General features: G+C 35.2%; 1 protein-coding gene across 1 annotated transcript in view; it reads left to right on the top strand.

The window, feature by feature from the left end:
• The window catches only part of SP4 (Sp4 transcription factor), a 75,317-nt gene extending 52,410 nt beyond the window's left edge, over nt 1–22,907 (top strand). Inside the window, exons 5-6 of the mRNA XM_029929823.1 lie at nt 1,883–2,082; nt 19,488–22,907. Coding sequence (XP_029785683.1) covers nt 1,883–2,082; nt 19,488–19,735 — 448 coding nt within the window. The 3' untranslated portion in view covers nt 19,736–22,907. The remainder of the gene's footprint in view (nt 1–1,882; nt 2,083–19,487) is intronic.
• Nucleotides 22,908–24,043: the final 1,136 nt, after the last annotated feature.

Here is a 24,043-nt window from a genome sequence, read left to right on the forward strand (position 1 = left end):
TTTTTAACCATTTGTAACTCTTCATTGATATTCTCGATCTGATGTTACATCATTATATCTTGCTTTGCTTCTTTAATCATGGGGTCCTTTAGTTCTTTAAACATAGTCATAAATGGCTGCTTTGAAGTCTTGTTAAATCTGTTTGGTCTCACAGTTACACTTACCTGCTTTTATTTTACTGTATGGGTCATACTCCTCTCTTTAATTTTGGCGACTTAGATTTTTATTGGAAGCTGGATGATTTAGATAATATATTGTGCCAACTCTTAATAAGGCCCCCCTTACCCCCCACCCCACCACCCCGGCTTCTTGTTTGCTGCTTCTTTAGTGCTTGGTAGGATTATTTTGGTGAACTTCCCGTAACCCGCCATGAAGCATGTTGCTTGCCAGTGGATGCAGAATTGATATGCCTACAGTGACCCTGGAGGCTCGTCGTTTGAGCTGAGATCTTTAACTGCCCTGTCCCTAACCACACCACTAACTGTCAGCTGATTCCTGTATTGTTTCCAACGCCCTGAAATGTATATTGCACTACAGAGTGATCCAATCAGATTTTTTTTTTCAGGACTAAATCAACAGGCCTGTGCTTGAGATTTTTTCTGACTCTGGAGGGGGCTGCTCCCATCTGCCTGTTTGCTCCCTTCCTTTGGTCAGCCTAGTCAGCCTATAGTTTTACCTGTTTCTCCAGTGAATCTACTAGTCTCCTCCCAATTTCATTTTGCAGCCGTCCCCACTGATTTTAAGAGCACCCTTATGCTTCAATGTTTCCACACTTTGTTTGCAAATGAATTCAGTCCCTTGGGAAGAGATGTGGAATTCTGTTTTATGCCGTGCTCTCTCTGGGGCCAAGATCTCTTTGTCATGGCTTCTGAATGTAGGGTTGGGATAGTGGCACATTTCTTTCTGAGTGGCATCCCTGCTGTAAGAGCTAAATGCTTGGTGGCAGGGGAGCAACAGTGGCCTCAGGTTTTCTTGACTCGCCTCTGCTGGCTTGTAAGTTCGGATGTGTCCACTATAAAAGAGCCGAGTCAGAGGTGACTGGACTGCAGCATTCTCACTGTGCCCTCTCCAAGGTAGAGCCAAGGTCTCAGGAGTTGGGGTTCGGTAGAAGATAGTTCCTACCCGTGAGTCACACTGGACTGGAACGTAGCCTCAGCAGCAGGTAACTGGGGGTGGAATGAGAAATGCTGACATCTTGCCCCTTCCTGAGGAGATAACGCTCCAACTAGGAGGTGAGGAAAGGGAACCCTGTTCTTGGCTGCACCGATCCAGAGTGTTCACATGCCAAGGGAAGTGATAGGGAATTGGGAGAGAGGGTTAGGTCTTGGTTCAGATACCACTGTTTCTCACTGTTTTAACCAACTCTTAATTTTCTTGAATATTTATTTATTTGCTGTATGCTCATAGAGCCATTTCCAACGACTGTACATGTTATTTGTTTTGTTTCTTGTACTTTTTACTGGTTTCACTGGGGACTTAGGCCAATGGAGCTCGTCATGCTTTCCTAGTGGAAGTGAAACTCTGAACCTTACGCTTTTAAATGGGGATTGCCATTGTTTTAATATTTAGAGAAGGATTTTCAAATGTCCTGAAAAGCTTAGAGATTTTTTTCCAAAGGGAAGAGACTGTTAGGGAAGGAACACGAAGTCCATAGTAGAACATGAACTCTCTGAGGTTAACATGTTTTCATAACAGTTTTGAGTTCCATACATAACCCTTTTTTAATTGAAATTTCTCTGGTTTTTAACTACAGTTGTGGCATGATTTTAAAAAACCCATTCAGAAGTGTATCATTTAAGAATGTTGATTCCCTTTTGTTTTTCTGTAAGTATAAGCTTGGTGTTTGGGAGTATAATTAATGTTTGGTTTTGGTTTTTGTTAGAGGCAGTAATGAACCAGGAAAAAAGAAACAGCATATCTGTCATATTGAAGGATGTGGAAAAGTTTATGGCAAAACATCTCACCTACGAGCACATCTTCGCTGGCATACTGGGGAAAGACCTTTTGTATGCAACTGGATGTTTTGTGGCAAAAGATTCACAAGGAGTGATGAACTTCAAAGACATAGAAGAACCCATACAGGTTAGTTGGTTTATTTCAGGGCTTGTCCATTTTACTTATGTTTTAATGCTTAGATGAAAATTGTAAGATAGTTTAGGTATGAAATTGGAAATATGAAAGTTGTTTAAGATCAAAATTGGTTACCTCATTTCTGAGGTCTATTTTATTCTACTTTTTGTGAGGTTTATTAGAATAATTACATAATATGGAATATATTCCATTTACTTGTATTCTTGGCATGTTGAATTCACATATATTATTTTTTTGTCAGTATTTAAATAGATGAAGAGAGTTGAATTATGATCTTATTGGTGACCTTTTGCTTTTTTTACAATTTAGAAAATTGACTAAAGTATCAATAATATAACAAATATATACCTCTCAGAATTGATAGCTGTTGATGTTATATTTGTTATTTTTTAGTAAAGCAAATCATACAAACTTGACATCATCTTTGTCCTGTCAAACACAACAGCTACCATGAATTTAGAGTATAGGTTTTTAGTATAGTTTTAATAGTCTTACATATATTGTTCATGGATATGTATGTAAAATACAATTTTGTGTGTGAACTTTTACATAAATGATACAGTATCATAATTTTATTTATGTTTTGAGATCTATCCAAGTTCATATATGTGTACATATAAATGTATATATACATGTTCGGTATATAGTATTTTGTTATTTGACTCTGCCGTACTCTATTAATCCATTCTTTGTGCTGCTTAAATTATCATTAGTTTTTTGCTATCACAAACTTTGCTACTGTGAATGTACAGTGAACATGTATGCAAAGTAGGATTATTGGATCACAAAGAATTTATCTGTTTGCTAAGTAACTGCTAAGGAATCTCTACAGTGGTTGTTAACCATTCATACTTCCCTAGCAGTGACTGAGAGTTTCCACTTGGCTGTGTGTTCACCAGTACTCAGTAGTAGAAAGTTTTTGTCTTAGAAAGTTTTTGTCAGTCTGTGGCACCTGGCTGGCTCAGTTGGTAGAGCATGTGACTAGGATTGTCAGTTCAAGTCCCATGTTGGGTGTGAAGCCTACTTCAAAAAATAAATAAATAAATAAATAAATAACATGCTTCTTGTTCAAAAAAATTCTTTTTTGTAAATCTAAAATGGCTTCCTTATTTTTTTTTAAGTAGCAGTTTCCCAGTTATCCATGAGATTAAGCATCTTTTCTTATTTATTGGTCATTTATATTTCTTTTTCTGTTGATTATTTATGGTCTTCTTCACTATTCTTTTGGGTTTTTTTTTCTTACTGATTTATGTGTTGTAATTTCCTCCTATATTGCTAGTATTTGATCTGTTTGCTATTTTTTATCACATGGAAGTTTTACACTTTTTATTTTTTTACATGTTTTTTCTTTTATCCTTTACTTTTCTTATTTTTTTAAATGTTATTTACTTTGAGGGAGGGAGCAACAACTAGCAGGCACACAAGCTGGAGAGGGGCAGAAGGGGTAAATCCCGAGCAGGCTCCATGCTGCCAGTGCAGAGGTGGACATGGGGCTCAATCTCAGAACTGGAAGATCATGACCAGAGCTGAAATCAAGAGTCAAATACTTAACCAGCTGAGCCACCCAGGTGCCACTCCGTTTTTTCTTTTTTTAATGAAATCCTCTCCTATCCCAAGATCATAAAGTTTTTTTTTAATGTTTTTTATTTATTTTTGAGAGACCGAGAGAGACAGCATGAGCAGGGGAGGGTCAGAGAGAGAGGGGGAGACACAGAATTCGGAGACAGCCTCCAGGCTTTGAGCTAGCTGTCAGCACAGAGCCTGATATGGGGCTCGAACCCACGAACTGAGAGTTCTTGACCTGAGCTGAAGTCAGACGCTTAACCGACTGAGCCACCCACGCGCCCCTAAGATCATAAAGTTTTAAAAAATATTTTCTTCTAACAGTGTTAAAGTTTTCCATTTGTAAGTTTCATCTTCTTTTTCTAAGTTTTCCATAGAACAACCACCCTCTTTACTTAGAATGCCTTGTATACATCTGGGTTTCTATATTTAATTGTTGAATAAAGTAATAATATTGATAAATTTCCAGATAATGTGAAAAGGTTGAAAACTTCAACCTTTAACCTTAAAATAAAAAAATTTTTTTCATGTTTTATTTATTTTTGAGAGAGAGAGACAGAGAGTGAGCTGGGGAGGGGCAGAGAGACACAGAAAACCTCCTTTTGTTATTTTCAAAAGTAGCATCAATTCCATCCAATCTGTCGTTTTAATTGGAGACTGTAGCTTTTTTTTTAATGTTTATTTACTTTGAGAGAAAGTGACAGAGCAGGAGTGGGGGAGGAGCAGAGCCGAAGTTGGCAGCTCAAGGGGCTGAGCCACCCAGGCACACCTCCAGGTTTCTAATCAGTCTGATTCTTCTGTAAGGCTGCTGCATGCTGTAATATTGAAACTTTTCTTCCCTGCTATATTAGTTTTGATCCAGTGTTCTCAAGATGTCCTATCTTCATTTTTCTTGGTTTACTTGGTTGCCGGAAAACATTATGAAATACTTCCTACTGTAATGCTCTAGGAAGTAAATTTGTCTGAAAATGTCTTTTTTAATTAATTTTTTAAAAAAGGTTTTCAAGGGCACCTGGGTGGCTCAGTCTGTTGAGCGTCTGGCTTCGGCTCAGGTCATGGTCTCACGGTTCAAGCCCTGCGTTGGGCTCTGTGCTGGTAGCTCAGAGCCTGGAGCCGATCTTCAGAGTCTGTGTCTCCCTCTCTCTCTGACCCTCCCCTGCTCACGCTGTCTCTCAAAAATACATAAACATTTAAAAAAATGTTTTTTAAATAAAATGAAATGAAACAGCTATTATAACCGTCATCCATGGACTAAAGGTAAACATGTTTGAAATAAAAAGAAAGGCAGAAGTTCTTAGAAGCAAACTAAAACTCTAAAAAAGAGCTAAATGATAATTTTGGAACTGAAAAATTATGCAAAGTTAATTCATTATATGTGCTCAAAAGCAAATAGAGATAACAGAGAAGAGTCACTGAAGTTGAGGATAGTTCACTGGAAATTATACAGTGTGAAGAACAGAAAAGAAGAAAGAGAGGGGAAAACATGGACTGGGTCTAGGATCTGTGGAATTTACAAAATTGGTTTTATTAGATTCCCAGAAGGAGAGGAGGGAAATCTTGATGTAGAAAAATCTTTGACAAAATAAAGAAGTGAGACTTCAGCCATTATTAAGTGTAAATTATAGATTAAAGATGCTCATTGAATTCCAAACAGGATTTTACAGGAAAACATGCCCAGGTACCTGATAATCAATTTGCTAAAAATCAAAGGTAAAGAAAAAGATCTGGAAAGGAGTCTGAAAAAATGACACCTTATATATAGGGCAACAGAAATTTGAACGCTGAATGATTTTTCTTCAGAAACTGTGGAAGCCAGAAAAAGAAAAGAATTGCCAACTCAGCATTTCATATCCATTGAAAGTATCCTCATTAAGAAAGGCAAAACAAAGGGATTTTCAGATGAAGAAAAACTAATAATTTGTCATATTTTATGACATTTTATGATATGTATCAACTAAATATTTACAGTATTTATCTACTCCAGAAGAATGCTAAAGGAAATTTTTTAGGCTGAAAGAAAATGATAATAGAGAGAAATCTATTAAAGAGCAAAATAAGTGGTAAATACTTGGGTTAATATAGCAGACTGTTACTCCTTTGCTTAAATTTTTTAAAAACGTCCGTTTAAAATAAAAATGTTAGAACTGAAGGATTTTCGGTGTATTCAAATGTAATATATATGGTAAATATAATGTAAAGTGGAGAGGCTAAAAAAGCCTGTATGGTTGAAACTTTTTTTTTTTTTTTTGAAACTTCTTTGTTTTACTGTGAAAACCTAGAACTTGGTAAATATTTTATGAAAAGTTAGATATGTATAGTATAATCCCTTTATTGGCTGCTAAAAATACAGAGATTCGGGGGGAAAGATGAATACATTAAAATAGAATGCTAAACAATATTCAAATAACCCAAAAGAAAAGAGGGAAGGGAAAAACAAAAATGAAAAACAGGACAGAAATGGAAAACAGATATCAAAATGATAGACCTAAATCTAATCAGTAATTATATATAATACAGACAAAATAAACTTCCTAAAACAATGAAATTTACTGGATATAACAAGACATTTCATAATGATAGAATGGTTCACTTTCTATGTAGGCATAACAGTTCTAAATGTAATAGGCACTTAACAACAGAGCTCTAAAATCTATGAAGCAAGAACTTAATAAAACTAAAAGGAAAAATAGGCCAATTCACAATTAGTCTTATAGAGTTGTCACTCTTTTCTTAGTAATTGTTACAAGTAGACAGAAAAGTAGGAAGGGTATAGAACATTATAAGTCAAATTGCTTTGACATTCATAGAGTACTTGAGCCAATTGCAGAATATTTTATTCATGAGTTCATGGAACATTCGTGAAGATAAACCATAATCTTTGCCATAATGTATACCTTAACAAAATAAGAGAAACCACACCAAGTGTGTTCTCAGATCATAATAGAATTAAGCTATAAGCCAGTAACAAAAATATCTGGAGATTTTTTAAGTGTCTTTTATTTATTTTTGAGAGACAAATTTTGGAAATTAACCAACACATTTCTGAGTAACCCTGTGGGTCAAGAGGACATCTCAAGGGATAGTAGAAAATATTTTCAACTCAATGAAAATATATATCAAAATTTGTGGGATGTAGGTAAAATAGTGCTTGGAGGGAATTTATGGTATTAAATGCTTTTGTTAGTAACAAAGGTTTTAAGTCAATAATTCTACCCTAAAGAATTAGAAAACAAATTAATTAAACCCAAAATAGGAAGTTAGGAAGCAGTAGAGAGAACAAAGAAATAAAATTGAAAATAGAAAAATTATCTACTAAAGAAAATCAGTCAAACCAAAAGCTAGTTTTCTTTGAAAAGGTCGAATTGAGACGTCTAGCCAGATTGGCAAAGAAAATTTATCAATTCTAGGAATGGGAAGAGGGAGATACTATTAGAGCTTCTACAGACAATATAATAATAAAGGAACACTATGAATAATTCTATACTCAGAAATTAGACAACTAAGGTGAAATGGACCAGCTCCTTAAAAGACACAGATGACACCAATACTTGCTCAAGAAGAAATAAATAACATGAATAGTATCATATCTATTAAATTGAATTTTAACTAAAAACTTTTGACAAAGAAAACCCTAGGCTCAGAAAGAAAACCTTATTGGCAAATTCTACTATGTTGGGCAATAAATAATACCAATTCTGCAGTCTTTTTTAGAAAATAAATGAGGAAACACTTCTTAAATCCTTTTTGAGTCTTTCATTAACTTGATACCAAAGCCAAAGAAAATATTACTAGGGAAGAAAAAGACTTCACATACCAGTATCCTCATAAATACACATGTCAAAATGCTCAACAAAATATCAAACCAAATCCAGTAATATATTAAAAAGAATAATGTATCATGACTCAGTTGTGTTTATTCCAAGAATGAAACGCTGATTGAATATTCTAAAACCAGTTAGTGTAATTTACCATATTAACAAGAAAAAGAAAAAAAAGCATATGATTGCTTAAATACATACACCAAAAGCATTTGGGAAAATCAGCAAACATAAGAATTGAAAGTTATATCCTTAACCAGGTAAAGGGTATTTATTAAAAAATTACAGCTAACATTGTACTTAATGATGGAGGACCTAATATTATCCATGGGACCAGGAACAAGGCAGAAATGTCTGATTTTTTATCACTTTTCTTCACAATAGTACTGGAAGTTCTTCCCAGTGCAATAAAGCAGGAAAAGGCATATAGATTTTTATGAAAGAATTAAGTGTTTTTATTTACAGACAGCCTGGTTGTCTATTTAGAAAAACCCTGGTATCTACAAAAAAGCTATTCATACAAATAAATGTGTTTTTAATACAACACCAGAAGAACAGTCTATAAAAGAAGAACTGATAAGTTGGACTTGATAAAGAAAAACTTTTGTTCTGTTAAAGATTTTGTTAAGAAAATAAAAACACAAGAGGCACACTGAGAAGATATTTGTAAAAAAAACAAACACGTTATCTGACAGGTACTTTCATCTAGAATATATAAGGAATTCTCACAATTCAACAATTTGTAAACAAACAACGCAGTTTTTAAAAATTGGCAAAGGATTTGGACATTTCAGCAAAGAGGATATACATTTGAAAAGCACATGAAAAGATATTCCACATCACCTGTTATTTGAGGAATGCAAATTAAAATAGCAACAGAATACCGGTACACATCTATTAACATGGATAAAATTAAAAACAAGAGCACCAAAATCTTGACAATTAGAAGTACTGGCAAGCATGCCAACCTAGTGTGAATGCAAAATGGTGAGCATGTTTGGAAACATTTTGCAACATTCCTATAAAGTTAAACATATATTTAGCATATGACCTAGAAATCCATTCTTGAGTATTCATCCCAAAGAAATAAAAACTATGTTCACACAAAAAGCTACGTATATATGTATGGCATGTTTTATTTATGATCACCTAAAATTGGAAACAGTCCAGATATTCAATTGGTAAATGGATAAAGAACTGTGTTACATTGTTGGAGGAGGTAATTGAGAGGATTTGATTCCGGGTTGACCTGGAAGCTGAACCTGTATAATCAGAGGCTTCTCATGTCCTTTTAATATGTATTCTACCTCCTCTTGCCACACTGGGATCTATTCTAAGGATGTAGTCTTGAGAGAAGTGTTGAAACCATCTGTATAGTGTATGTGACTGACCCCAATGAAGGCCTCTTAAAAAGTATAAACTTTTAAGATTTGGCAGTTATATATAGAGATCTGTTCATCTGGAGGCCATCCAAAACAAGCCTCATAAGTAAGTTCCCTTTCTTGTAAGTTAAGACTTGAACCTGCCAATGTGGAATGGTCAACCGCTCTTAGTTTCTTCTTGCCCTTTGTGTACAGAGCCAGTTTGTGAACCAACATGTATCTGTACAACAGAGTACTACTCTCCAACATAGACAAATGAATTATTAATACACACAACTGCATGATGAAATTCAGATACATTATATTAAGTAAATGATCCTAACATCAAAAGCCTACCTGTTATATAACTTCATTTATTGACATTGTGGAAAAATAAAAACTACAGAGACAGAACAGATTTTTTTCTAGGGTATAAGGGAGAAAAGGAATTCAGCTATAGAAAGGCTTTGGGAAGGAATTTTTGGAAGTGATAGCAACTTTTCCATGTTTTTACTTTGGTGATGACTGAATGATTTAATACATTTGTCAAAATTCACAGAGTTATGTGTCAAGAAGAATAATTTTACTGTATATAAATTAAAACAAACTTTTTAAAGGATGAGACAAAGTCTTTGAGAAATTAAAATGTATAAAGGGAGATATTTTTGATTTTTTTCTTTTTCTTTTTTGTTTTAGAATCTGAAACCATTTTCTTTTAAGCCTCATACATATGCCTCAGTATCATACAACACTTCTCTTAACTCTTCCAAGGATAATAGGATTTGAGCCTATGATTTTGTGTAACCCTGTCATGTTATAGATAAGGACTAACCTGAAGTCTTAGGTCGTTGGTTGATTTCTTTACTAAGGCCCAAACTTCGTTTCTTGAGCCAAATTGAGTGATTCGTGATGAATAAGAATGAGCCATGGGAATAATAAACGAATTAAGACAGGCACTATATGTAGTAAAAACTAAAATTTCTGGGGATTAAAAAAAATTTTTTTTAAATATTTATTCATTTTTCAGAGAGAGACAGCATGAGCGGGGGAGGGTCAGAGAGAGAGAGGGAGATACAGAATTGGAAGCAGGCTCTGGGCTCTGAGCTGTCAGCACAGAACCTGACGTGGGGCTTGAACCCACAAACTGCGCGATCATGACCTGAGCCAAAGTTGGACTCTTAACCAACTGAGCCACCCAGGCACCCCTCTGGGGATTTTTCTTTCAGTGTGCAGGGATTTTTCTAAATGCTTTTTTGCGTTCATTTTCTAATTTAATCCTTTGAACAATAACATACCATAGGTATCTCTGTTATTTAAGTTTAAAATGAAGAAACTAAAAATTGGATAAGGAAGTTGCCCAAAGTTACATGGCTGGTAGGTGGAGCAAACTGAAAAAAATTTTATCCTGAACTAGAATCCAATTCATACAAAAAAAGAAAGTGGCATATGTCAAGACCCACCAGCAATTCAGTGTTGGGGAACCATAATAGATAAAAAAACATGGGGAGAGGCCAGTTACTGTACCATGTTATGTACTATTTAATTTTTTCCCCACAGCTGTAAGAAATAGGGAACCATTGAAAGTTTCTAGCAGTAAATCAGGTTGTCTTTATTTTATTTATTTATTTATTTATTTATTTAATGTTTTTTATTTAATTTTGAGAGACAGAGACAGTGGGAGCATGGGAGAGTCAGAGAGAGAGAGAGAGAGAGAGAAAGGGAGGGAGAGAGGGAGATACAGAATCTTAAGATGGGCTCCAGGCTCTGAGCTAGCTGTCAGCACAGAGCCCGACATGGGGCTTGAACCCATGAACCGAGAGATCATGACCTGAACTGAAGTCAGACACTTAACTGACTGAGCCACCCAGGCGCCCCTTATTTTAGACCATTTGATATTTGTATGGTGAATAAATTCACAGGGAGTAATTTTGAGATAAATTATCAAAGATAATAGGAATTGTTGATAAGATTCTAAGTAGAATAGAAGTTGTAACAGTATATGGACCCATTCCAGGAAATGTTTGTGTAATAAAATCGATAGGACTTTGTGATTATTAAATGTGAGAAAAGAGATAATTGGTACCAATAATAACTGCTACCAAATGAAATGGAGAATATAGGAGAAGGATAAGTATATTGCAGAATTGTCTATCTCTCTTCACTTCTCTCAGTTTTGTTTCTTATAGTTCAGGGATCTATTGTTAGGTGCATGTGTATGTATGATTGCTTTACCTTCTTGATGGGAGTGAGTCTTTTATCATTAGAAAGTGTCCTAATCGGTAGTAACTATTTTTATCATATTGGTGTATTATTAATCTAAGTATTTCAGCTTTCTTTTGCATGGCATATCTTTTTTCCATACTTTCACTTTTAGCCCATTCATGTTTGAGTTTAAAGTGAACCTCTTTTAGACAGCATAATAGTTGGGTTATGGTTTTTTTTTTTAATTCATTCTGGCAACCTCTGCCTTTTAATTGGAGCATTTAATACATTCATTTAATGGAATTACTGATGAGGGCTTCCACCACTTTGGTATTTGTTTTCTATATGCTTCTGTCTTTTTTTTTTTCCTGTATTCCGCTGTTATTGGCAGTTGGTATTAAATATTCCTGTGTTATTTTAACTTTATTTATTTATAATATTTATATATTATTTTCTTAGTGATTGCCTGGTTTGGGGACTACAGTTCATATCTTAGAGTAATCTAGGTACAAATCTACTAGCAATAAATTCTTCAAGTTTTTATTAATCTGGGAATATCTGAATTTCTCCTCATTTCTGAAAAATAGTTTTGCTGTATATAGAATTCTTGGTTGACAGGGTTTTCCTTGTATTATGTCAGTGCTTTCTGGCCTCTGTGAGCTCTGATTTTAAAAAATCCACTGCTATTCTTATTTGACAATCCCTTGTAGGTAGTGTATCACTTCTCTTGCTGCTTTGTAGATTCTCTGTTTTTGACATTAAGCAGTTTATGGTATATCTCAGTGGTAATCTCTTTGCATTAAACCTACCTATAACTTAATGAGTTTCCTAGATGTGTACATTAATGCTTTTCATCAGATATGGGAAGTTTTCAGTTACCCATTCCGTTCTGCAAATATTCTTTCTGTAAATGTCTTGGATCAATTAATCTCTGTCTCTGCTGAGAGTTTTTGTGTGTTGAAGTGCCCTTTAATACTCAGCCAGGCAGTTGACAACACTACCTTAACCTTCACTTTCTGCTTATGCAGAGCCTCAAAAGTTAAGCACACATGAGAGTTGGGGCATTCTCATGCTTTTCCTGATCAAGTTCACAGCTTTCATTTCCATTTCTAATTTTGTTTGATTTCATTTTTTAATTCAGAGAGAGAGAGAATGTGTGAGAGCTGGGGAGGGATACAGGAGAAGAAAAACCGAGAATCCCAAGCAGGCTCCACACTCCACACAGAGCCTGACACAGGGCTCGATCCCACAATCCTAGGATCATGATTAGAGCTGAAATCAAGGTTGGACACTCAACCTAAGCCACCTAGGCGCCCCCAGGCTCACAGCTTTAAAGCATGAATGTGGCCATCTAGATTCCAAGGAAATGACAGTTTTTCAAAGCCACTATGGATATTTTATTTCCCAGCGTTTCCTTTTAAGTAAGCTTTTTGTTCATTCTTTTTGTTTGTCTCAAGCGTTACCCATTGCCTGGGGCATCCATCAAGTTAAAACACTTACCTACAATTGTTTTAGACAAATGCATATTCCTTTCCAGTCCTGGAAAGACTCTTCACATTGGACTACCTCCAATTCAGGGTCAGTGCAATAGTGTTCCAAGTGAAGACTTCTAAAGAACCACTGGATAGATCACATAAGATAATTCTTTGGACATGAGTTTTTGAAAGAGTTCCAGCTCTCTTCTCCCTCTGGTAGCTGCTAGGCCTTTGGGGGAGTTTAAAATAGAATTAGGGATGTTAAAACACCATAAAATTTGCTGTTATCATCAAGATGCAGCTATTTTTCTTTAATAAACAATGATGAATTTTGTTTGTACATTTTGAATGATGTGTATTGCATATCTCTGAGAGGTTGAGTTCCCTGTTGGGTTTAGGAATCTGGATGTTGATTCCATTATTCATTTATAGATTCATAGTTAAAACTATTAGAGTAGATCAGATTGCTTTAAAAAAGCATTTGTGATCAAATTGACCATATGATTCCTATATTCAAATAGATAATTGCCAAATGAAGAAATGAAAACTTACTCATTATGCAGATTGAAGTCCTTATAAATTCATAGTCTCAAGCTCAGCCCACTCCTCAGAACAGCTTGACAATCCTATTTTTTTTTTTTTTTTGGTCAGATTCCACTTTTTTAATGTTTATTTGTTTTTGAGAGAGTGAACACGTGAACAGGGGAGGAGCAGAGAGAGAGAGAGAGACAGACAGACAGACAGAGGATCCAAAGCAGGTTCTGCACGAACAGCAGAGTCCGATGTGCGTCTCAAATTCACACACCAAACATGAGATCATGACCTGGGCAGAAGTCCAGTGCTTAACCAACTAAGCCTCACAGGTACCCCAGCCTCCACATTATTTTAATAATTAAACCGTCTTGGGGTGGCTGGCTGGCTCGATCGGTGGAGTTTGTGACTTGATCTCAGGTTGTGAGTTCAAGCCCTGTGTTGAGTGTAGAAATTATTTAAAATCTTTAATAATTATAATAATCTTAATCTTTTTGCATCTTATTCCATTGTCCTTCGTACTCAATCCTCCCTGTACTCCCAGTTTTTCTACTTTGGGAAGATTTAAGCCACATGACTTCTCTGAAATTATTATTCTTCCCCCTTTTAATTTACTTTTATCCACAGGTACTAATAGGGGAGAATTGAAGATACTCATGAAAGATTCATTTACATATTCTAGGCTGGGTAGGTAAGAAAGAGTGTCCAGAGGGACTGATAGGTTATGACAGTGTTGGAGGCGAGGGTTACAGGGACCAGCAGTCCTCCCAGTTTGAATAACTAGGCCTCTTAGAGAAAATTGAAAAATTATTTAATGTGGGTTATAAATAAAGGTTGTTATTGTTACTAAGAAATTGTATATAGTTGACTTGAACAGAGTAAGTTTGAACTGCTCAGTTCTACTTAGATGTGGATTTTTTTTTAGAAATACTATAAAGTACTGCAAATATTTTTTCCTTCCTTATGATATTCTTAGTAATATTTTCTTTTTTCTAGTTTACTTTGTAAATTTTTTTAATGTTTCTTTTTGAGAGAGAGAGACACACACAACATGAGTGGGAGAGAGGCAGAAAGAGAGGAAAACAGAATCCGAAACAGGCTCCAGGCTCCAAGCTGTCAGCACAGAATCTGATGCTGGGCTCGAACTCAGGAACTGTGCGATCATGACCTGAGTTGAAGTCAGATGGTAACCCAACTGCCACCCAAGCACTCCTCTAGTCTACTTTATTGTTAGAATACAGTATATAATATATATAACACAATATATGTGTTGCTTGAATTTTTATGCTATTGGTAAGGCATCTGGTCAACATTAGGCTATTAGTAGTTAAGTTTGGAGCAGTGAAAAGTTACACACAAATTTTCAAAAGTGCAGGTTTGGGAGTCATTGCCTCTAACCCCTTTGTTATTCAAGGGTCAGCTCTCTATGCTACACATGGATATTTGGTAAAAGTTATTTCTTAACCAAGGGATATGTTTTTTTACTTAGTTATAACAAATGCCACACATTAAAAATTTCCCTGTCAGTGGATTAAATTGTGTGTCTCAGAGAGATATGTTAATGTCCTGATCTCTGGTGAATGTGACCTTATTTGGAAAGAGGTTTTTTGCAGATTAAATAAAGACAAGGTCATACTATGCATGGTGCCTACGATTTAGGACCTAGTGAACCCTAAATTCATTTACTAAGTAATGTCTTTGTAAAAAGGGAAGAAGACACACAGGCAGGAGAGAAAGGCCACGTGAAGACAGAGGGAGAGATTAGAGAGATGCAACTGCAGGCCAGTGAATTCCAAGGATTCCCAGAAGTCACCAAAGCTAGGATAAGGCAAGAAAAAATTCTTCTCTAGAGCCTTTGGTGGGAGCATTGCCCTACTGACACCTTCATTTTGGACATCTAGCATCCAGAACTGTGAGAGAATAAATATCTGTTGTCTTTTGAAGCCCCCCAGTGTATATGGGCTTTCTTACAGAACCCCAGAGAAACTAATATAGTCACTTAGTTTGTTCCCGAAATTAGTTTTAATTTAAATATAAAACTTTAACTTAATTTTTTAAAGTTTATTATTTATTCTGAGGGAGCACGTGCTCCAGAGGAGCAGAGAGAGAGAGAGAGAGGGAAAGACAATCCCCAGCAGGTTCCATGCCGTCAACATGGAGCCCAATATAGGACTAAAACCCATGAACCATGAGGTCATAACCTGAGCCAAAATCAAGAGTTGGTTGTTTAGCCGACTGATCCACCCAGGCGCCCCTAAAGAACTAATTTTAATTTATAGATATATTATCAAATGACAAATTCAGAAATAACATTAGTTCATAAAGTATGTCTTATGCATTATATTAGCTTAAATTTGAGGCTAACATGTTGAAAACTAGATTAAAAGGCAGAACTATTATAGCAAGGTAATTGACTCATGGTACTTCAAATAAATAAAACTTAAAATTTCTGATTTATTGCATTCATTCACATCTTTGGTTCCATTTGACAATCAAATTTTTTTCTGAAGTTACTGTTAAGAATATTATGCTAAGAAGTAATCTAATGTTTCTAAATATGAATCTTATACTTAAATCCTTTTAAAAGACTATCATATCTTAACGATCATGTAATATAACATGGTCTTCTCTTAATAACCTAGGTAAAAGAAGCAATTCTTTTTTCTATACTCAGTTAAACCAAAATTGTTTGAGTTACGTTCTTGATATTTTGTTGTAGAAATAAAATTTGAGGCGTGCCTGGGTGGATCAGTTGGTTAATCATTTGATTCTTAATTTTGGTTCAAGGTCTTGATCTCACAGTTCAAGCTCTGCATTGGGTTCTGCACTGGTCTTGTGAATCCTACTTGGGATTCTCTGTCTCTCTCCCTCTCCTTCTCTTTCTGCCCCTCCCCCACTCGTGTTTGGTCGGTCTCTCTCTCTCTCTCTCTCTCTCTCTCTAAAAGAAAAAAAAGAAATAAAATTTGGACATTGTCCTTAACATGCTTTGGATACCTGTAATGAAGATACTTCACAGATTTTGAACCATATAGTAGATCAGCTATCATTTATTTCCTTGTCAGGCTTTAATTTTTTCAAGCTTCTAACTTAAGGAACTCTTAGTTTTCTATTGCTGCCATAACAGACTATTTCAAATTTAACAGCTCAAAGAACACACATTTATCGTATCACAGTTTCTTTAAGTCAGAAGTCTGAGTGGGCTTGGCCTGGGTCCTCCACTTAGCGTCTCACAAAGTCAAACTCGGAGTGTCAGCTGGGCTATTCCTAACTGAAGGCTGTCGGAGAGAATCTGCTTCCAGATTCATAGACACTGTCAACCAGCTGTTCGTCCTCTTATAGGACACAGGTCCCTGTTTCCTTGCTTTCAGGTGGGGGCTGTTGTTTGCTCCTGAAGGCTGTCCAGTTTTTCTCATACTTTCCATGTGGTACCCTTCAGCAATAGCAGGTCAAATCCCTTTCACTTCTAATCTCTCTGATATTGTCTTCCGCAACTCTGACTCCAGCTGAAGAAACCTTAGCTTTTAATAGCTCATGTGATGAGATTGGGCCCACTCAGATAAAGCAGAATCATCTCCTCGTATTAACCTCTGTTATCTTTGTTACATCTGTTTGCCATGTAATAAAACATATTCACAGATTCCAAGGGATTAGGTCATGGACACCTTTGGGGCCATTTCTGCCTATCATAAGTAACTTAATATCAAGTTTCAGTAATTGGTTGTACCAATTATAAAAGTATTAACCTAAGAATAATTATAAATATAAGGAAGATACTATATAAGAACTCTGACTTCCTTGAGATAACATGTAATGATAATTTTTGCCAATAGTAAGACGTTTAGAAATTGTCTGACACCACAGAAAACATGCTTCTTTCTGGAAAAGGATAGCAAAATGAAGCGTCATTTCCCTAATATTAGTTTAATTGTGCAGCGTAATTTACTTATTTTGAGATTCTAGCTGACTTTCATTGCTTAAAATTAATTGACATCCACCCGTTAGAAGTAGACAGACTAAAAGGTCCACATACAAGTGATGTCACCATGATATTCCACTTATCTTAGTTTGCCACTAGAAACTAGGACTTGTAATTATTTTTTCTTTTTTTAAATTTTTTAATGTTTATTTATTTTTGAGAGACAGAGACAGAGCACGAGTGGGGGAGGGGTAGAGAGAGAGAGAGGGAGACACAGAATCCGAAGCAGGCTCCAGGCTCTGAGCTGTCAGCACAGAGCCCAGTGCGGGGCTTAAACTCATGAACTGTGAGATCATGACCTCAGCTGAAGTTGGACACTTAACTGACTGAGCCACCCAGGTGCCCCAGGACTTAGATTTCTTAATTGATAGCTCCATGTGGTTGTAAATGACTATCTTAAGATAATGGGATCTTCTTAAAATGTCAGAGATTCTGACGTGTTCATTTTTATATTACCACTGCCTGGCACATTGTAGATATTGCACAAATATTTGTTGAAAAATGAATTCATGAACATCACCACAGACTTCACAAACTTCACAAAGACTTACTCAACAGCTACTGTGTACAGGTTGATCACCCATTGGATTCAGGGCTTACTAAATGCTCGTTTTTTCAAGCCATCACCACCTGATTTCTGGTGATTATTCTTGGCCATTGTCGATATAAAAGAATAGAGGACCATAATTGCACTTTGATGATGTAACATAAAAAACCCAAACTAGAAGTACAGTGCCTTGAATCCTGCTGTGATACTGGTAAGTTCTTTGATTCCCAAGAAGATTAATTAATTTCTGAGCCTCAGCTCGCACATTTAAAATGAAAATGTGAAATAAGATCTTGAAGCTTTAAAATGTGTAAATTGTGAATTTTTCTTTTGAAGTAAAATGGGAGACTTAGAGGAGTTCAAGGTTGATCTTAACCTTAAACCCTCTTTTAATCATTTTTTGCCCTTTTCTGTGTAACAGCATTCAGAGAAAACAGATGTTTTTGAGAATTTTTTTCTAAACCATGTATTTATCCTTTCATTTAATTTTTCAAGACTGAAAGAGAAAGTTTTAATGAGATATTGCCAATGTAATTTTTTAAACAATAAGAGCAAACACAAAGATGTGGGGGAATTATCGGATATGGACAAATTTAAACCTACAGATTTTCTATTGGTTAAGTCCAAAGCAGGGCCAAGTAAAAAAGTCAGCCAAACTGAATTTTCGTATTATTCAAGTTCTAGTATCAGACTTGGAAAACATTTCTTTCCCTTAAGTAACAATTTTAGAGGGAAAGACTAAAGCTAATCGTTGATCCATTGCGAACATGATGATAATACCACTTAACCAAATTTCACTTCACAACAGTGTAATTTTTTTTTTCTTTTAAGGTAACATTTAATTGTTTTTATTCCAAAAAGGAGAATTAGTTAGTTCCTGTGGAGCTTACATCTTAAAGAGCATATTTCAGGATCACTTTTTATATGAGAACTTGACAGCCTTAGTCTGTAAGACCTAAAAACTATTAAATTTGAAATGGAGTCTTTGCTTCATTTTTGCTTTGTGAAGAAACTCAGTACACTATTAAATGATGAACTGATTTTATTTGAGGTCATTCTAAGATAGTTTTTTGCCTCTAGGCATTATAATAAAACAGAGACAGTAGTTAAGAAAGAGTAGACATGAGCCTTGAACTATATATTGTTATTGTTACACCTGGACGGGATTTATGAGATTCTGTTAGAAATCCTCTTAGGCACCTGGGTAGTTCAGTCAGTTAAGTGTCTGACTTTGGCTCAGGTCATGATCTCGCACTCCATGAATTTGAGTTCCACGTCAGGCTCTATGCTGACAGTTTAGAGCCTGGAGCCTGCTTCAGATTCTGTGTCTCCTTCTCTCTCTGCCCCTCTGCCTCTCATGCTCTCTCTCTCTCTCTCTCTCTAAAAAATAAATAAACATTAAAAAAAAATCCTCTTATTTTCAGGCACCTGGGTGGCTCAGTCAGTTGAGCGTCTGACTTCAGCTCAGGTCATGATTTCACTCACTGTTCCCGGAGTTCGAGCCCCACATCAGACTTGCTGTCAGCACAGAACCTGCTTTGGATCCTCTATCCTCCTCTCTCTCTCTGTTCCTTCTCCCCAACCCTCAAAATTAAGTAAACATTAAAAAAAAGAAGTCCTCTTTTTTTATAGGTGGGGAGACCAAGGCACAGAGTGACTTTTTAACTTGCTTCAGCTTTTACTTCCAGTTCTTAGCAGAACCAAGACTTTAACTTAGCTCTTTCATTCCTACTCACATGCTCTTTTTCCTGCACTGCACTGCTTGTTTGATAGCATTTTAAAATAAAAAATAATGAAAGTATTTTGCATCTAGTCAAAAGGTAAACAAAAGTATAGTATGACTCAGAAGAGAAATTATTTAACATTATTATTTCATTTAAATAAAGTATGTATGTATGACTTCATTTACTATATTTTGTTTAGGTGAAAAGAGGTTTGAATGCCCGGAATGTTCTAAAAGGTTTATGCGGAGCGATCATCTCTCCAAACATGTCAAAACGCACCAGAATAAGAAAGGTGGTGGGACAGCTCTTGCCATTGTTACCTCGGGAGAACTGGACTCATCTGTTACAGAGGTGCTTGGCTCCCCAAGAATTGTCACAGTTGCAGCCATTTCTCAAGATTCAAACCCAGCAACCCCCAATGTCTCAACCAACATGGAAGAATTCTGAAAAGTTATTTATAACAGAGACCTCTAGTGCTGCACTTAAGTTTACACACCTTTGAAAATCTGGAAATGGGCTGGTCAAGTGGATTACAGAGTAGGAAATCATGTTTTCATTCTTGGCTTCTTTAAGTATTCCAAGATTTGGGGTCAACATGTGAAGTGTTGAATTTTTTAAAATACAAAAAGCAAACTGATGTACTGGAAACAGAAAAGTATTTCCTCCATACTATTACGTTGTAGTTATTTGGAGATATATCACATAATCTTTAAACTAAATTTTCCCCTCTCTTAACATCATGTGTTAACATATTTAAAAAGACAGACCTCAGTAGTTTGCAGGCTGGACCTTAATTGGACTTGTTTTCTTTGGAAGTACTTTGTTATAAATTCAGTCAGTAATAATTTTATGTAGGTTTTTTTCCTATAGCACAGAAAACAATTAAAATGATGATAGGGATAATATTTTATTTCCTTAGCTTGTTTTTTGGAAAATCAACCAAAAATCGTTTTGGCCGTCTTTTCTAAATGTTAGAAATTCTTCAACAGTTGAATTAGGTAAGTTCCAAAAAAGTAATCTGAGATGCATCTCAGATCTTTATTACCACTACATTATAGTAGTGTGTATGCAGACAATCAGTGAAGTCGAATTACTTTCTCCAGTTTGGAGACACAAGAGGAACTTAGAGCTAAACTTTAGGTTAAATTTTAGATTAAAACCTTAGGAAAATACTGGGATGGGGAGGGTGGTTAAAACAAACTCATAATAGCTTCAGGAAAATAAAATGAGGCAACCTAACATATGTAAGTTTTGAAGTTAGGATTAATTATATTCCTAACCCTAGGTTGAACCACAAAATTCATTTTAAATGTTTATATTGGAAATATTTGCATAGAGTATAAATCATTCTGTAGTTTCATATTCTGTAAATATGAGTTATGTTGACAATGTGCAGAATTCTTTATGCTTTGACTTGGTAGCCAAAGAAAGAATTATCACACCTTTTTTTTAAGGCCAGCAGAAAATTATCTTCTAACTACATTACAGTTTCTGTTTTCCTCTCCACTAAAGTTTCGCCAATCTCATTTTATTTCTAGTACTGTGTTAGAAGGCTGGTTATAAATTTATAACATAGAAATATCTTAATGTTATGCCAATAATGGAATTTTCCTTAAAAAGACAGCCTAACAAATATTTAATGATGTGATACTCTGAAGCACATTATTTTTTAAAAATCAGAATAACTTTCAAATAAATGACTAAAGAAAAAATTGTATTTTATTGTTTATGCAAGGATCTTCTAGGAAAGGTGGCCAAAAGTCTATGAATTGGATTATACCAACAGCTTAAGTGTTAGTAAGATATTTTCTCACTTTAAAAATGTATTTACCTGGAAACATAATGGAATTGGAATTGACTGTTTGAAAACTAAACCCTTTAACCGCCTGGTTTATTAACATTTTTAGTTTGGGGACCGTTTGAGTAAAGGTACGTGTTTTCTTGTGCATTCTCTATTATTTCAGGAAAAGTACTACTCCTGCGAATTCTCTTCCAGAATCATGGTGTTTCTTGTCTTTTCGATGAAGGAGAAATACTGTAGCGATCACTGTTTACACTGTGCACACCTCGGGCCAGCCCTTTGTAGCGCTCTGTGAAGCTGGGGGCCTTTTGTGCTTTCAGTTTGTATAAAAAAGCTTTGAGATTAAAGGAAAAAAAAATTTTTACACTGTGGTTATAAATTTCAAGTTTCTTAAAGCTTTTGTAGACTTGTAACAAAGTCTTTAAATTTTAGTTGGATTTTGTAAATTGTTTTGTATATTTTATTTAATGTACTCTTAACAACTGATGTATCTGGCTTTAAAAACATCAGAATCAGTTTGTTGTTTTGTTTGGTACAGAGGAGCATTGGGTGTGACTTTTAATTTTATTATATAGGAGCTGAAACATCAAATATATATTTTATCTATCATTATGCTACACAATCAGTGCTATAAATTTTTTTACGCAAAGAAACTTTCCTAATGTTTGAATCATGTTTCCTCAAAGTGACACTTTTTGTTGTTGTTAATACCAAGTATGAGCTCTCTGCACCATTATTCCATGAACCGGTTTTAATGCATACCTGTGTATGCTCATCAGAAATGGAAGTTACTTTTTAATCAACAATGAGGCCTATTATAAATTTAACAGACTGAATCTGGATGGCTTTATAGCATATAAAATACATTAATTTGTGTTAGCAGGTGCACATTTCACCACCGAGATGAGAAATACTCTGACAGTCTGTTGTGCATACCATTCTGAATCCACTGTTCTGTCTTACAAGAATCGTAAATTTCAATGTCCTTTATTTGACTCAGTGGGATATAGCTGTTATAAGTAATAGGGCACAGATGTGCAGTAGAGTCATATTTAATGGCATTTCACTGTTCATTCCCTCTGCCACTGTTATAAAACTTTTCTTTATTGTAATTATCAGTGCAAAGCTATGTATTTATCATGGTAGAACTCCAGTGTTAGAATAGTTTTTTCTTACAGTATACTTTCTTTGGTTAGGTTTGTGTATGTGTTGCTGATTACATTAGAACTTGGTGTTAAGTCATTATTTATCACACTATCATGAGAGCAGTAATAAAAGTGTGTAATCTAGGAGAAAAAGTTAATTTGTCAAACTTAGATAAGCATGATGTTTAGGTCCTATTTTTCAATTTTATAACTGTTTTATTGCAACAATATTTGTATTTAAGTCTTCATTTTAATGCCTTGTGGTGTTTTTTTATGCATGTCACTAAGTTGTCATCCCACATAAATTGATGTGCAGCATAGGGTATTAAATCTACATAATGATTTTAAAACAGAAATAGTTGATGGTAAAATGTAAATGTTTTGCAAAAATTCCTTATAAAAAGTTTTGTAGTAACATTTCACTTGTAAATTTTTTTTGTAAAAAAAATAAGAAAATGAAAAAAAAAGATGAATCCAGAAAAAAACCTGTTTCCCATATCCTAGAATTTAGACAATTATTCTGCCAGCAAAGCCTCTGGGGCTGTAATTGACATTTTTACAGTGCTGATTTGTATAAAATTTGTTTTTTGTGGATTTGGAAATAAAATCATGTACAAGTTGTTGCCTGCAATAACAATTGCAAGTAACCTATTAAAAATTCCCTTGAGTTTAACATGTCTCTTCCTTTAATTATGTACACTATAAAGCGGCAATAAATTACATGAAGTATCAACCTTCTTATCACAGTGAACACTGGGAAGTAAATGCTTCTCACTAGAAAACGTATTGGCAACTTTCGTAATTCCTGGTAGTAAGATCTGGTCACCATTTCCCTGAAACATACTGCCAGAGAACACCAATCAGATTTCATGTTAATTTGTAGCCATTGCTCTGGACATTTATGGAAATTAAAATTTGATTTAGGGCACTTTTTACTTAAGTATTTTTAAAGCAATAAATGTTAGGAAATTGTAGGAAGAGCTAAAAACGAAAACATAATTAAAATATTTAAGCCCACAGAAACACTACGAAGCAGAGTATGCCACATAAATGCCACAAAATCTGTAAGCAAAAGCTGTTGTCTTTTCCCAGGGGGAGAGCCCTGCAGACCTCATGAAGAGCCTTACTAATATCATGAATCCGTTATTGTAACAACTTCAGTTATCAGATTTCCAGACTCAGGCCAGATTAGATGATATAGCCAAATGAGGGGCGGGGGCTGTTAGGCAGCAGGGGAAGTCCCCTGGCTTCCGACAGGAAACTCCACCAAGAAGTCTTTTTTACATCTAGTAATCGAGAGCTAGCTATACAGGTTGCCTTGTCCAGGAAAGCCCTAAGGTAGAAGGTATGTTTATGTGACAACTTAGTGTAGTGTAATCTGTCTGTGTTCATAACAGTGACTGATTCAAGAAACTGTTAAATTTATGCTCTTCTGCCAAACAAGACCAGTTAAGGAATAAGTTTCTTAAAAATTTTGTATCAAACTAAAGATGATAGAATTACCGGAAAAACTCAACATTTGGAAGCTTCAGGATGATATTGCTTTATTAAAAGAGAAGATGGTGAAAATGGAACATGAAAAATGTTTTTTTTTTAGTTTTTAATATGATAATACCAGTTTGACTTGGGACTTCAGGAACTTCAACCAGGTAACTATGAACACGACTGGAAGAAAAATTAAAAAGTACTGTTTTTTACTTTTTCATAGATGATTGATGTAAAACAATTGGGGTAATGAGTGAGGAAAGGTGAAGCAGTGCAAGGAGCAAGACTAATACAGTGTGGTTCACAGTGCTGTTGGTGGGGATA

This window comes from Suricata suricatta, chromosome 2 (genome assembly GCF_006229205.1).
Source record: "Suricata suricatta isolate VVHF042 chromosome 2, meerkat_22Aug2017_6uvM2_HiC, whole genome shotgun sequence".
NCBI classification, from domain to species: Eukaryota; Metazoa; Chordata; class Mammalia; order Carnivora; family Herpestidae; genus Suricata; species Suricata suricatta.